This window comes from Panthera leo, chromosome B1 (assembly GCF_018350215.1).
Source record: "Panthera leo isolate Ple1 chromosome B1, P.leo_Ple1_pat1.1, whole genome shotgun sequence".
Taxonomy (NCBI): Eukaryota; Metazoa; Chordata; class Mammalia; order Carnivora; family Felidae; genus Panthera; species Panthera leo.
Window position 1 is genome coordinate 66391383 of NC_056682.1, and position 12963 is coordinate 66404345.

Genomic DNA, 12963 nt, shown 5'->3' on the forward strand with positions numbered 1-12963 from the left:
TTCATTTCATGTTTAATAGTTCTTTGCCTCATGAGGATGCTTGTCAATCAATTAAATTGAAATGTCATTCTGACCTTTTATTGGAAACAATTTACTCTTTTTTTTCATTTCATCACAAGCTTTTTTCAATTTTATTCAAACTAAAAGCCTTAATTACTAGTATTCAGAAACTTTATAGTAATTAACCTTATAAAACTACAGGCTCATCAACATTACTGACACTTTATCTTTGCAGAGGTTATCCAGTTGAGTCTGCCTGAAGATCAGAAACTAAGCATTACAGCAGCAACTGTGGGACAAAGTGCTGTTCTGAGCTGTGCCATTCAGGGGGCACTGAGACCCCCCATCATCTGGAAAAGGAACAATATTATTCTAAATAATTTAGATTTGGAAGACATCAATGTGAGTACATACATAGGTGTTCCTTTATAATTTGTGTATTTCATGTGATATACTCTAGGCCTTGTGAAGTCTGAGTAGCTTAATGAATACTGGGTGTAGTGTAGAAGAGAATTGGAACATTGTCATATCCACACTACTGACTAGGATGTGCACTATAGATCACATGAAATTATCCAAATCACTTGTGTAGATGTGGTAAGCAGGTAGTGTAGCACTGTGTTGGTGGTATCATATCAACTTAAACCAATAATGTCTGCCTGTCAGAATTTCTACAATTATTAACAATTAATCTTTATGTATTTGCTATTATGGTTAAGCAACCACCTTTAGCTTGTGAGGTGTTAAATTGGGGAAAGGCGGTTTTTGCTTCAAATTCTTCATAATGTATTAGAAATAATAAATATCAATCAAGCAACAAATGGTTTATTTTTTCTAGAATGAAATTGGAATATATTTTTCCACTCAGTTCTCTCCTAGAAATTCAGAATCTAAACTCAATTTGAAAGGTTACTGCTCTGAAAATGAAACAGAAATAGAACAAACTTCAGGGTATTCATCTGTTTCTTCCATGCTATGCGTTCCAAGTGGGGATTAAAATGTATACATCATCCTAGATGATGAAAAGAAGTAAAAATTGTGCATTATGGGATGCCCATGGAAATGATGTAGGGCAATCTTTTGTCTTAGTGATTTGGGGATTTTATGATCTCTTTGCACATAAATTTTAGTTATTTTTTATTATTGCTCGGGAAAGCCATCACCTATCCACTCATTCTTTACTGCTTCATAAAGAAACCCTAAAACACAGATCTAAGAGAGTCACTTCTATGTTACATCTTACTAATACTCTTGTTTAATGTCCTCAAATTATTCAAAAAAGAAGCTTTCTAATTTTAATTTTTAAATTTAACATTTTTTCTAACTTTGCTTACATCTGTGAAATTTCTTTGGAGAGTACATGGAGAATAATATTTAATTCTTAAGGTATCATGAACACTGTGCATTAGAACAGCTATAATCTCTGGAGCATTCAACAGTCTTTGAGAGATATCGCCTTAAATAAAGCCACATTGGGTTTGCTTTTTATGTTGTTATGTCTACATTTTATCTTTTATTTTCTATCTTCATTCTTACTATCATGTTTTCCACTGTTATTTCCAGAGGCCCCTGTATTCTATGGTGCTGTGGTTTGAATACCTTAAAATAAGCTCATTTGAATTGTTTCAAGAATAAGAAAGGGTATGCTATGAGTAATACCCTGTGGAAAAATTGTAAAAATGGGCACATTCTTGTGCATATATCTTGTAAATTATTTTACTTACTTCCTAACTTTTGACTCTGTTCTAGAAATGTGAAATCCCTAGAAAAATGATTATAGATAAGTTAGATGTCTAAAATATATGTGAGCATTAGATAAATTCTGGTATCAATAAATACATTTTTATTAAAGTTATTTTGGTTACATTTCATAAAGCAGGTAAATTTTAAGAAATTTAAAAACATTTTCAAGAGTCGGAAAGTTTCAATTTCATTACAAGTCATATTTAAATAAGTTGGACAAATGTTCATAATCTGTAGTATACACATAACTGCCAGCATTCCAAATAAAACTGTAGGGATATCTTTGAAAGGGATATTTATTTAATGTCCCAATGTACTACTGGAGTTTTCATTTAAATGCATTTACCAGTAGAACTAAAGTGTGAAATAAAGCAGTTATAAACTATTACTTATTGTGTTTTGTTTTATACTTATTCTTGCTTGAAGTCTGCTAAAATATGGACCACACCATGTAAATAAACAATCTATCTGTCTATCTATCTATCTATCTATCATCTATCTATTTCTATCCATCTGTATATAGTGTATAGTTTATTGTAGTTAATAAACTATAAAGTTTTAAAATACATAACTGTATTAAATATAATAAACTATCATAGTCAACCATATATTATAGTATATTATACATATTATTATATTGTATTTATTATATAATAGTTAAACTATTCTAGTTTATTTGATAGATGATAGATAGATAGATAGATAGATAGATAGATAGATGATAGATACACACAGAGAGTCAGTACTATCTCTAGTGGACATATGATGTGTCTTCTGATTACTCAACATCTTTTGAACACCCCTTCAAATATTTTGTCGATGCTTGGATTTTTTTCTTCCCCAAGGTAGAAACCAAAGTCTTATTTAATTAGCCTTCTTTGCAGTTAGGGAGTATATATGTAAATAAAGCTCTAACAAAAAGACTGCTAAAGGCTTCATTTCATAAGCAAGAACAGGGAATTACAGGTACTTTACAGAATTCACTCTCCCATCCATTCTTCCTTATAAGTGCTGTGGCAGCAGATTCTACTTGCCAGGACATTAGTGATAAAAGTTCTGGAGTTGGTCAGTGTTTAGGTGTAATTGGGTTTTCATTGGACAGTGTCAACATGTGGCTTATGCGTTTTTCCATAAGGATGGCTTCTCATTCCATAAGGATGACACTCAGTTCTGGATATTCTATGACCTTCCTACTATCTTCATTAAATGTCTTTCTTGCTTAAAACTCACTAGAATGGGTTCTATTGTTTGCCTCTAAGAATGTTGTTTAATTAAATTTTCGGGTGTACTGTGTTAAGAAACATCTATAAATTACATATTCTTTTTTTTTAAGTTAAATTATTTTGAGAGAGAGAGAGCCGAGGAGGGGCAGATTGAGAGAGAGACAGAAAGAATATTCCAAGCAGGTTCTGCACTGTCAGAGCAGAGCCTGATGAGGGGCTAGAACTCACGAACTGAGGAGATCATGACCTGAGCCAAAATCAAGAGTCGGGCGTTTAACAGACTGAGCTACCCAGGTGCCCCTATAATTATATCTTCTTGAAATGTATATTTCATCATTGGATATAGATTTTGGATGTGTTGAAAGACCAAAATGACCTCAGTATAGTAAAATACATTCATTGTTTATAAGCAAAGAGAACTTCAAACCTTTCAGATATGAGTCAGTTTTATACCTACTTTGTATATATTTATTTTCACAAAAGTGGGTTTAGTTACCATTAAATTATGTAAGGTTAAAATTATAACTACTGACTCAGTGATAGTTTTCAAAATTCTTTCTCATTATTTAATATATATTAGGTAGGATTTAATATATACTTACCTAGGCAATACATACATACTTTCTGATTGCAAAAGATTAAAATAATATAGACATATTTTTAAAGCATAACTACCCCTTGTTTTATTTCCACTTACTCTCATTTTTAAGTGCAGAAGAAATCCTGTGAGATTGCTTTTAATCTCCCTTCTATGAGCTGCAAATATAATTTTATTTTTTTAGTAGGCTAGATTCATATTAATCCTCATTATGTCACTACTTTATTATCTTATTAGTCCTAAAGACAACTACATGAAGCAGGGAATCTTATCCCTATTTACCTATGTGGGGATTTATGCTAGAGAGTTGTTCACCCAAGGTTGTTGAGCTGATAAATGGTACAGCTGGAATGTTTATATGGCCTGATAGACTCTAGTTCTTGAGCTTAACCACTGCATGGAAGTGAGATGGTCTGTCATTTTATGCTACCCTTTGAAAAATGTACCCCAAATAATTCTGGCCCCTATACATTACTAATAGATTTTATATCCTCGGTTATTATGTGTGAGACAGATTGATATTGTTAATGTTAGAAGACTTTCATTTTGCTTGTCTTCTGTCTTCTGTTTTGTATCAAATAAATAAAAGAACATCACTGAACTACTGGAGGCAGTGACAGTGGTTTGCAACACAGGCTGGGGATTCACACTGTCTGAATTCCAATTAATATTCAATCTCTTGGGAATGATGTGCTCTCGTTATTCAACCCACCTATGCCCAGCTTCCTTATCTGTAAATTGAAGATAACAGTAGAATGAACTCATTTTTGCACAAGAGCTAATGGCATAAAGCATTTTAAAACTGGTAACACTGTATGAATCATACTGTAAATGTTCAGTTAAAGTAGGTTCTTGGCTTTCTTTTCTCTCTTCTCCTCCTCCTCCCAACCTCCTCCTCTTTCTTTCCTTCCTCCTGATATATATTTCAACAGCACAGAAACACTCAACCTGCCTGAAACCACAGGAATTCAATGCTAGGACACATACAGCAATAAGAGAGTTTGAAAACTCACAGGAAATGCCCCCGCCAAATTTGTTCCAATTATAGTCACTAAAACTGGAAGTTGTTTTTTTGTTTTGTTTTGTTTTGTTTTTGTTTTGTTTTTCTATTCAGTGCAGCTTAGGAATCAGGCTGATGAAACTTTCTTTAGCAATCTTGTATTAATCCCTGCTCTAAAGATATGCCATTAAATTCACTCAGCGGGTGCCTGGGTGGCTTAATTGGTTAAGTGTCTGACTTCAGCTCAGGTCATGATCTCAGGGTCCCTTGAGTTCAAATCCTACCTGGGGCTCTGTGCTGAAAGCTGGGAGCCTGAAGCCTGCTTCAGATTCTGTGTCCCCCTTTCTCTCTGCCCCTCCCCCACTCATGCGCTCTCTCTCTCTCTCTCTCTCTCTCTCTCTCTCAAAAATAAATAAAAACATTAAAAAGTTTTTAAAAATGCACTCAGCTACTATATATTTATATATTTTTCTTAGTATCTGTGCCCTCAGTCCTCAACCTAAATTTCTGCAATAGATCATTGGTTTATTTACATCATTTTGTTTTGGGTAGTACTTGGCACACAAACTACACTTCTGGCATTATTGTGATTGAACTTGAGTCCTAATGCTGGTCTACTGAGCCATGACCAGGGATGCAGATGGGGAGCTATGAGGTACAGAGTATGACTCTCCCGTTCACCTTTCTTCTCTCCAGCTGATTCTTAGATTCCAGCCCTAGTTTTGCTACTTATGTAATGACAGCGAATAGACTGAACCAATTTAAGGTACAGTCTCTTCATCTACACAAGCAGATATTGTCATAAAATTCAGTGACACATATCAACTTGCACATAAAATATGAGCTATTTATTTTATCACTATCAGTAGCGTGATTCAACATGGCATTGTTGATCATGCTTAATAACAAATGTAAAGCCCCATGAAAATATTATTTCAAAATAGCCTGATATAATTTATATCATTATAACATTCAACAACTTTAAAAGTAGACTTACTAGACAAAATACTGAACTCACAGACACATTTGAATTTCAGATATACAATACATATTTTTTTCACTATAGGCATATACAAAATGTACAATGGGATATACTTTTACAAGAATCATTTTTTGCCTGTCTGAAATTCAACTTTAATTAGGTGCTGCATATTATTTGCTATGTCAGGCACTCTATTTACATAAAGTCAGATTGGCTTGAATACTGCATGAAAACCATTTTCTTACAAATGATACTGTGGCTTATATCACTGAGATTAAAAGTTTGAACTGTCAAAAGTTCATATGAATTTAATACATTGACTTTGTGGAGTCTGTACTGTTTTCCCATCTTAACATGCATTCTGTGATTTTTGTTTCTTTTTCATCTATCTAACCTGTTAGTAATTGTGTCTGGCACTGAGAAGAGGTGAGGAAAAATAGTGGATTAAATGCACAGGAGTTTGTTCTTTCAAGAAATATATTGTCCATAGCTGGCATGATTGCTCCATGAAGCATCTGGATCTCAATCTTCTATCTTCTTTTTCTGACATTCCAAGAGCATGGCTCTTATCTTCAAGGTCATCTCAGGGGTCAAGAAGGCTGTTGGAACTCCAGTCACCAATCTATATTCCATCATTCTGTAATCCAGGTCCACAAGAGTACAAAGCAGGTAAAACATGAAGGAACTTATTCCTGGAAGTCCCACAACTGTTTATGGGTCACCGATGTGCAATAACTGGCATAACTATACTAGGGAGACTGGTAAATACCATCGTTTAGCTAGGCATACTGCTCAGCCTTCTGTTACAAAGGAGGAACAGGAGAGCAATCTCTACTTCTCTACCCGAGGCCATCTAAGAGGATGTAAGATGTTCTACTTTTTTCTTTACACTTTTGTTTCGTTTTGTTTTTCTGCATTAATTAAATGTGATTATCCATCTGAATTCCAATCTGAGCATCTCTGCACACCAATTTTGTTCCGTTGGTAGTTTCATCAGTCATCAATTTACTTCCTTGATTTTTTTTATTTTGCTTTTATAGGCCTCTGTGGAAATATTCCACTACGTTTGGGGCACCTGGGTGGCTCAGTTGGTTAAGTGTCTGGCTTCAGTTCAGGTCATGATCTCGCGGTTCATGAGTTCGAGCCCTGCATTGGGCTCTGTGCTGACAGCTCAGGGCCTAGAGCCTGCTTCATATTCTGTGTCTCCCTCTCTCTCTGCCCTTCTGCTCACGCTCTGTCTCTGTCTTTCAAAAATAAATAAACATTAAAAAAATAAAAAATATATATATTCCACTAAGTTTTATTTATATATTTTGCATGTAGTCTGATGATTTTTTTTCTGATAATTCTTAAGATATCTCTGTCTATCCCTGCATCTTATTTGAAGTGATTCTCACCATGTACATTAACTTCCACTTAAAGCAAAGCATTCTCGGGGTGCCTAGGTGGCTCAGTCAGTGAAGCATCTGACTTCAGCTCAGGTCATGATCTCACAGTCCGTGAGTTCGAGCCCCGTGTTGGGGCTCCTGTTGAAGAGCCTGGAGCCTGCTTCAGATTCTGTGTCTCCCACTCTCTGACCCTCCCCCATTCATGCTCTGTCTCTCTCCATCCCAAAAATAAATAAACATTAAAAAAAAATTTAAAACAAAGCATTCTCTTGAAAAAAGATAAGTCACTCACAGACAATTGAAATAATCACTTTAATTCAAATCAGAATCCAAATGCAGGTGTGGGCAGTTTGCATTTGATGATTTGTTTTGCTTTTTTGTTTTGTTTTGTTTTGTTTTTTGTCTCTAAATATTACATTTCCTAGTACATAGTTGGCAAACTAGTACTGGGAGATAACGTATCCAAGCATAATAATGAAATTTGATCCAAATTAAAAACTTTAATAAAATAAAATTTTATTTTATTATTAATTTTATTTTAATATGTTTGAAGTTTTAAAGCCATTAAATGCTTACTATAGAATACTATACCTTATTATGATATCTTATTTCAGAATATATGGTGAACTTCAAATTTAGAAGTAAAATCCCTAAGGAATACTTAGTTCCCTGAGACTGAAAGTGATTTTAGTAGCAGAGAATTCTGACTTTGTTTCTCAGGTTTAATACTTAAAGCAGTGTGAAGATATAACTTTTTCCCTTAAATCTATGAATTTTAAAGTTCTCATATATAAAGACAGACATTTTTACCCCTTATGTTATTCTTTGGTAACATAACCAAAATTATAGATCTCTGATAAAAACAATTTAATTAGCAAGATTTAATTTTAACTTTTTAGAAACCTACAGTGTTGCCTTTCAATATAGAACATATTAGAGTATAATGTCAAAACTAGTTATTAAAAAGAACGGCATTGACTTTTTTCTTCTCTAGACTATAAACAATCCATTTCTTGTTCCATCTTAACTAAAAATGTAGACATTTAACGTTTGGTATATAATACGTATTTCACCATGTAATTTTCATCACTAATTTATTTTTAATATAAGCCTGAGGCCACTGTGGCTCTTAAAATCCAAGGGGAATTAGAGAATATTTATGATTCAAAATATTCCAAGCCAAATAAAGCAGGGAGCATTGGCAAAGCTGAAGATGTTGGATTTCTTCCACAAACATCAAATACGCAACATGCATTCATTTTCCACCAATAATTGTTAAATTGGTGAAATTGCACGTAATCATAAACATTGCCTAAGAGTGTTCTGCTTTAAAATGAGTATTGTTCCTAACTTGCTTTGTTCTGCTGATACAACGGAACACTGCATATTACAATTCACCTCTTAGAAAAGTATTAAAATCAGTAATTTAAAAATATTTTTAAATGTCATTGGCCATATTCTTTTTGAACTTATTCTTACAAATAGCAACATATAAAAACAAAAGGATTCATGTGTGGATACGTGAATGAAATAGTCACATACTAGTTTGTTGAGTACCTGGTAATGTATTTTTTTTTAATTTTTAAAAATTTAGGTCCAGTTTTCAAAGTTATGACAGATCATGTTATTTAAATAGGTTTATGAGAAATATTAATTTGGAAGCATGACTTTACTATGACATTCTTTTTTTTTTCAATATGAACTTTGGCTGAATATCTATATAGATACTTAAATTGATGAACTTTTTTTTTCATTTTTCCCCCTCATTATGTGTCTAAACCCATGGCTTTAATTACTATGTTTAAGTTGACACATTCTAAGTTATACTTCTATTTAAAATTTCTCGCTCTCTTTTTTTTTTTCATTCGAATGTGTGAAATCCAAACCAATATCTTTATTTCAAAAGCTGTGACATTTCCAGTGTTTCCCACTCCGTGCAAATGTAGCCAGAAAACCAAGTCATGTTAGAGTTCTCTCTCAATTTTCCCCTCAAATCCAATCTATCACCAAACCTTGTGAATTTATCTTTTTTATTTACCTTACATCTCTTCTGTCATCTCATTTCCACTATGGCTGTCTTAGTTTAAGGTCCTATCAGTTCTCACCTTCAAACTTGACCCTTTCCTACTGAGACCAACCCCACCCCCCCGCCCCAGTTGAAACATGCACTTTATATCACAGGCAGACAGATTCTCATAAAATGTATAGCTCTTTAAAACCTTTAATGGTGTCTTCTAGTTTTCATGAAAAAAAAAAGATTCAAATTATTTAGCTTACTCTGGAAAGCCTGTTTATTAATTCTTCCTACTATTCATACAATTCCATTCTTTCCTAAAGCCCCCCAGAACACTAGCTGCTTTCTATTAGGTTGTGTTATTATTACCATTCTCAAACACATTCTTGTCTCTCTGGAAAACCATCCCTTGTCATTTTCATCTAATGTATTCTTTACAAATAGACAAATGCTTCTTATGCCTAAATTTGACTTTTTTAAAAGTTCTTTTTCCAGTAACTACCATACTTGTTGCATCATGATAAAACTGTTAATATTCTTGCCTTTTTTCTCCAGACTAGAAACACTGAGTTCAAGGACTTTGGCATATTTAACTTTGTGTTATAATGTAATAGTTAGCACTATACTGACACATAGGAGATAATCAAATTTAAATGTACAAATAACAAATGACATAGTGATATTTCTGATATTCACAATTATGAATTTATTTGTACACTTTTTATATTCAAATCTTGCTAGAGATTTTATTTACTTACTCTAGCTACTTGCAGGATTATCAATCAACTGATGTTTATTTACAATCAATCATTTAAGCCTAGCATAGCTCAACAATTTCTGGATTCCATTTCTTTAATAACATTTCTAATTAAGCATATTGATTTTTTACTACAGTTTCAATTTAATCTTTTATCATATGCAATAAGGGGGACAAGAAAAAGATGAGGGGCAACACATATTTGGTCATTGCTTAATCTTTATGTATTCAACACATATTGATTTAACTGCTTCACTTTTCTAGGTACTCAGTTAAATTCTGAGAACATACCTAAAAGAGACAGCATTCCAGGCTTCAAAATCTCACAGATTGAAGGAATCAAAGAAAGAACACAACTGCATTATATTTGATAATGCAGTATGAAAGTTTCCTAAATACAGATCTTCCTCAACTTACCATGGGACTACACCCCAATAAACCCGTTTTAAGTTGAAAATATCTTAAGTGGAAGATGTATTTAATACACCTAACCTACTGAACACCATAGCTTAGCCCAGCCTCCTTTATAGGTTCCCAGAATGCTCATATTTGTCTTCAGTTAGGCAAACTCACCTAACATAAAGCCTATTTGATAATGAAGTGTTGAACCTCCCATGTAATTTACTCAATATGGCACTGAAAGTGAAAAACAAAATGATTGTATGGGTACGGGCAATTTTGTTTACCCCGGTGTAAGAGTTGTTTACCCTGGTGATTGCGTGGTTGGCTGCAAGCTGTGGCTCACGGCTGTTGCTCAGCGTCACTAGAAGTGTTAGTACTATACCGGGCTGGCCCAGGAAAATATCAACATTAAGATCAAAGTACCGGGTCTACTGAATGTGTATTAGTTCCACATTTGGCAAAGTTGAAAAATCATAAGTTGGAGACCATCTGTATATGTACATTTGTATATTAATGTGCAAATATATAAGGAATAGAAAAGGGAAGTCAAATTTAAGTTACAGAGTCTCAGAAGACTTCTAAGAATACACTAGTCTTGCAATTTAGAGGAGAGCTAGATGAAGGAGTGGCAGATAGGTATACTGGGAAAGAGTATATATCAGGCTTGAGATAGCATAGTATATTTAATGCATTGCAAGTCCCTTGTGTATAAACAAGCAAGGACAATAGATTAATAAAGGGCTTCAGTATATTAATATATTGATAAAAGGTTTGAATATATTACAGAAAATTAGGTTTTTGCACTTGATTATCGAGGTATACATTTACATTTACAACATATAACACAATAATAACATTGGATGGATACTTAATATTTACCAAGCATTGATATTTATCATTCTAAAACAGTATACTAACTTATTTATTTCACAACACAAGAGAAACCAACATTATCTATACCTGTACACAATATGATGTTTAAGTTGTTTTAAGTTTATTTTTTACTTATTTTGAGAGAGAGAGACAGAGAGTTGGGGAGGGGCAGAGAGAGGGAGAGATAGAATCCTAAGCAGGCTCCGTGCTTCCAGAGCAGAGCCCGACCCAGGGCTTAAACTCCTGAACTGTGACACCATGACCTGTGCTGAGACCAAAAGTCCACCACTTAACCAACTGGGCCACCCACACCCCCCCCCCAAGTTGATTTTTTAAATGCTTATTTATTTTGAGAGAGAGTGAGAAGAGGGGAGGGATAGAGAGAGAGAGAGGCAGAGAATCCCAAGCAGGCTCTGCTCTGTTAGCCCAGAGCCCGATGCAGGGCTCAAAACCAGGAACCGTGAGATCATGACCTGAGCCAAAATCAAGAATCAGACGCTTAACAGACTGAGATACCCAGGCACCTCTAAGTTGATATGTAAGTGCATCGTTTTGATAATAATCTTGGTTCTCTTAATAGTTTATCTTTGTCCAGTCACCTTGGTCCATGTTTGCAGATAGAACTATAATTTAAACAAATAATACATCTATAAAATTTTAAACAACTTTTTAGTTTCATAGCAAAGGAGAACGGCAAGCACAATTTAAAGGATATATAACCTATGCCAACTGATCTTACAGACCTCCTAAAATATATACCATTCATTTCACAGTAGACTTTCCATTGCCCTCTAATTATAGTTAACTTCTTCCTAACCTTTTAAATAATGACCAGATTTAGGAGCTACATCTACTACACAATTTATTTTAAAAGAACCGAAGAGAAATTCTATGGTATAATTGCTTCACAGCCACCAACAATCATAGGGTTCAAAATCAAAATCTTCTTATCTAATTAAAGGCATAATAGGTGCAGACTTTTTAATACAGAAAGACAACCAATCACTTTAACAGTAATTGTTGATTCTTATTTTCTTAATCTTTCTCCTTTTGTACAAGAAGCAAAATTTATGGTTTAATATAAAATAAAGAAATAGGGGGCGCCTTGGTGACTCAGTCAGTTAAGCATCAGACTTGGGCTCAGGTCATGATCGCATGGTTTGTGAGTTCCAGTCCTGCATTGGGCTCTGTGCTGACAGCTCAGAGCCTGGAGGCTGCTTCAGGTTCTGTGTCTCCCTCTCTCTCTGCCCCTCCCCCACTCACACTCTGTCTCTGTCTCTCTCTCAAAAATAAATAAACATTAAAAACATTTTAAAAATAAAATAAAAAAATAAAATAAAGAAATAGTATCATAGATATCTCTGTCTTGAAACAGTTTTCATAGAAGCTACCAATAGTATACTTGTGAGTACTCAGTGTTTTAGATAGAGAAATTTAAAAAGGCTATGAGAAATGATTAACCAAAAAGAAAAGAAGTTGTAAAATCCAATGTTGTTGTTCCTTAAAGGATTTGCTATTTCTGTTCAATTAGCAGGGTTTTGTCAGAGGTTGGGGATTTTTTATATATTTTCTTCCTAACAGTATACACTATTAAAATAAGGCAAGGACATAAAAACACTACTAATAAAGAACATCATTTCTTAAATTTTTTTTGCTCACTCAAGGAAGTTGATGGAGAGGTGTGTGAAATCAGTTATATTAGTGAAGCATGTTAATTGGCAATTACTTGCAAATTACTGTTTTTCCTCCTGAAAATGAATTATATTTATGACAGAGAACTCTAACAAACTCTTAAATTTATATAATCAATGTTCAAACATATTTATACTGACATTGTGACTCACAAAACCTTCTTTCAATGGAGGAAAATGCATTGTTATTTTACAACTTTTGTCTAAAATAATTAACTAGCTGTTGTCCCAAAGGCAGATATCAAATCCTCCCTTATTTTATTCATTTCTATTCCACTATGGCATATTTAAG

At 33.8% G+C, this 12963-nt stretch overlaps 1 protein-coding gene across 1 annotated transcript in view; it reads left to right on the forward strand.

The window, feature by feature from the left end:
• Positions 1-12963, forward strand: part of FSTL5 (follistatin like 5) — a 793609-nt gene that overhangs the window by 548205 nt on the left and 232441 nt on the right. The window contains exon 7 of the mRNA XM_042935151.1: positions 236-402. Within this exon, the coding sequence (XP_042791085.1) occupies positions 236-402 (167 nt within the window). The remainder of the gene's footprint in view (positions 1-235; positions 403-12963) is intronic.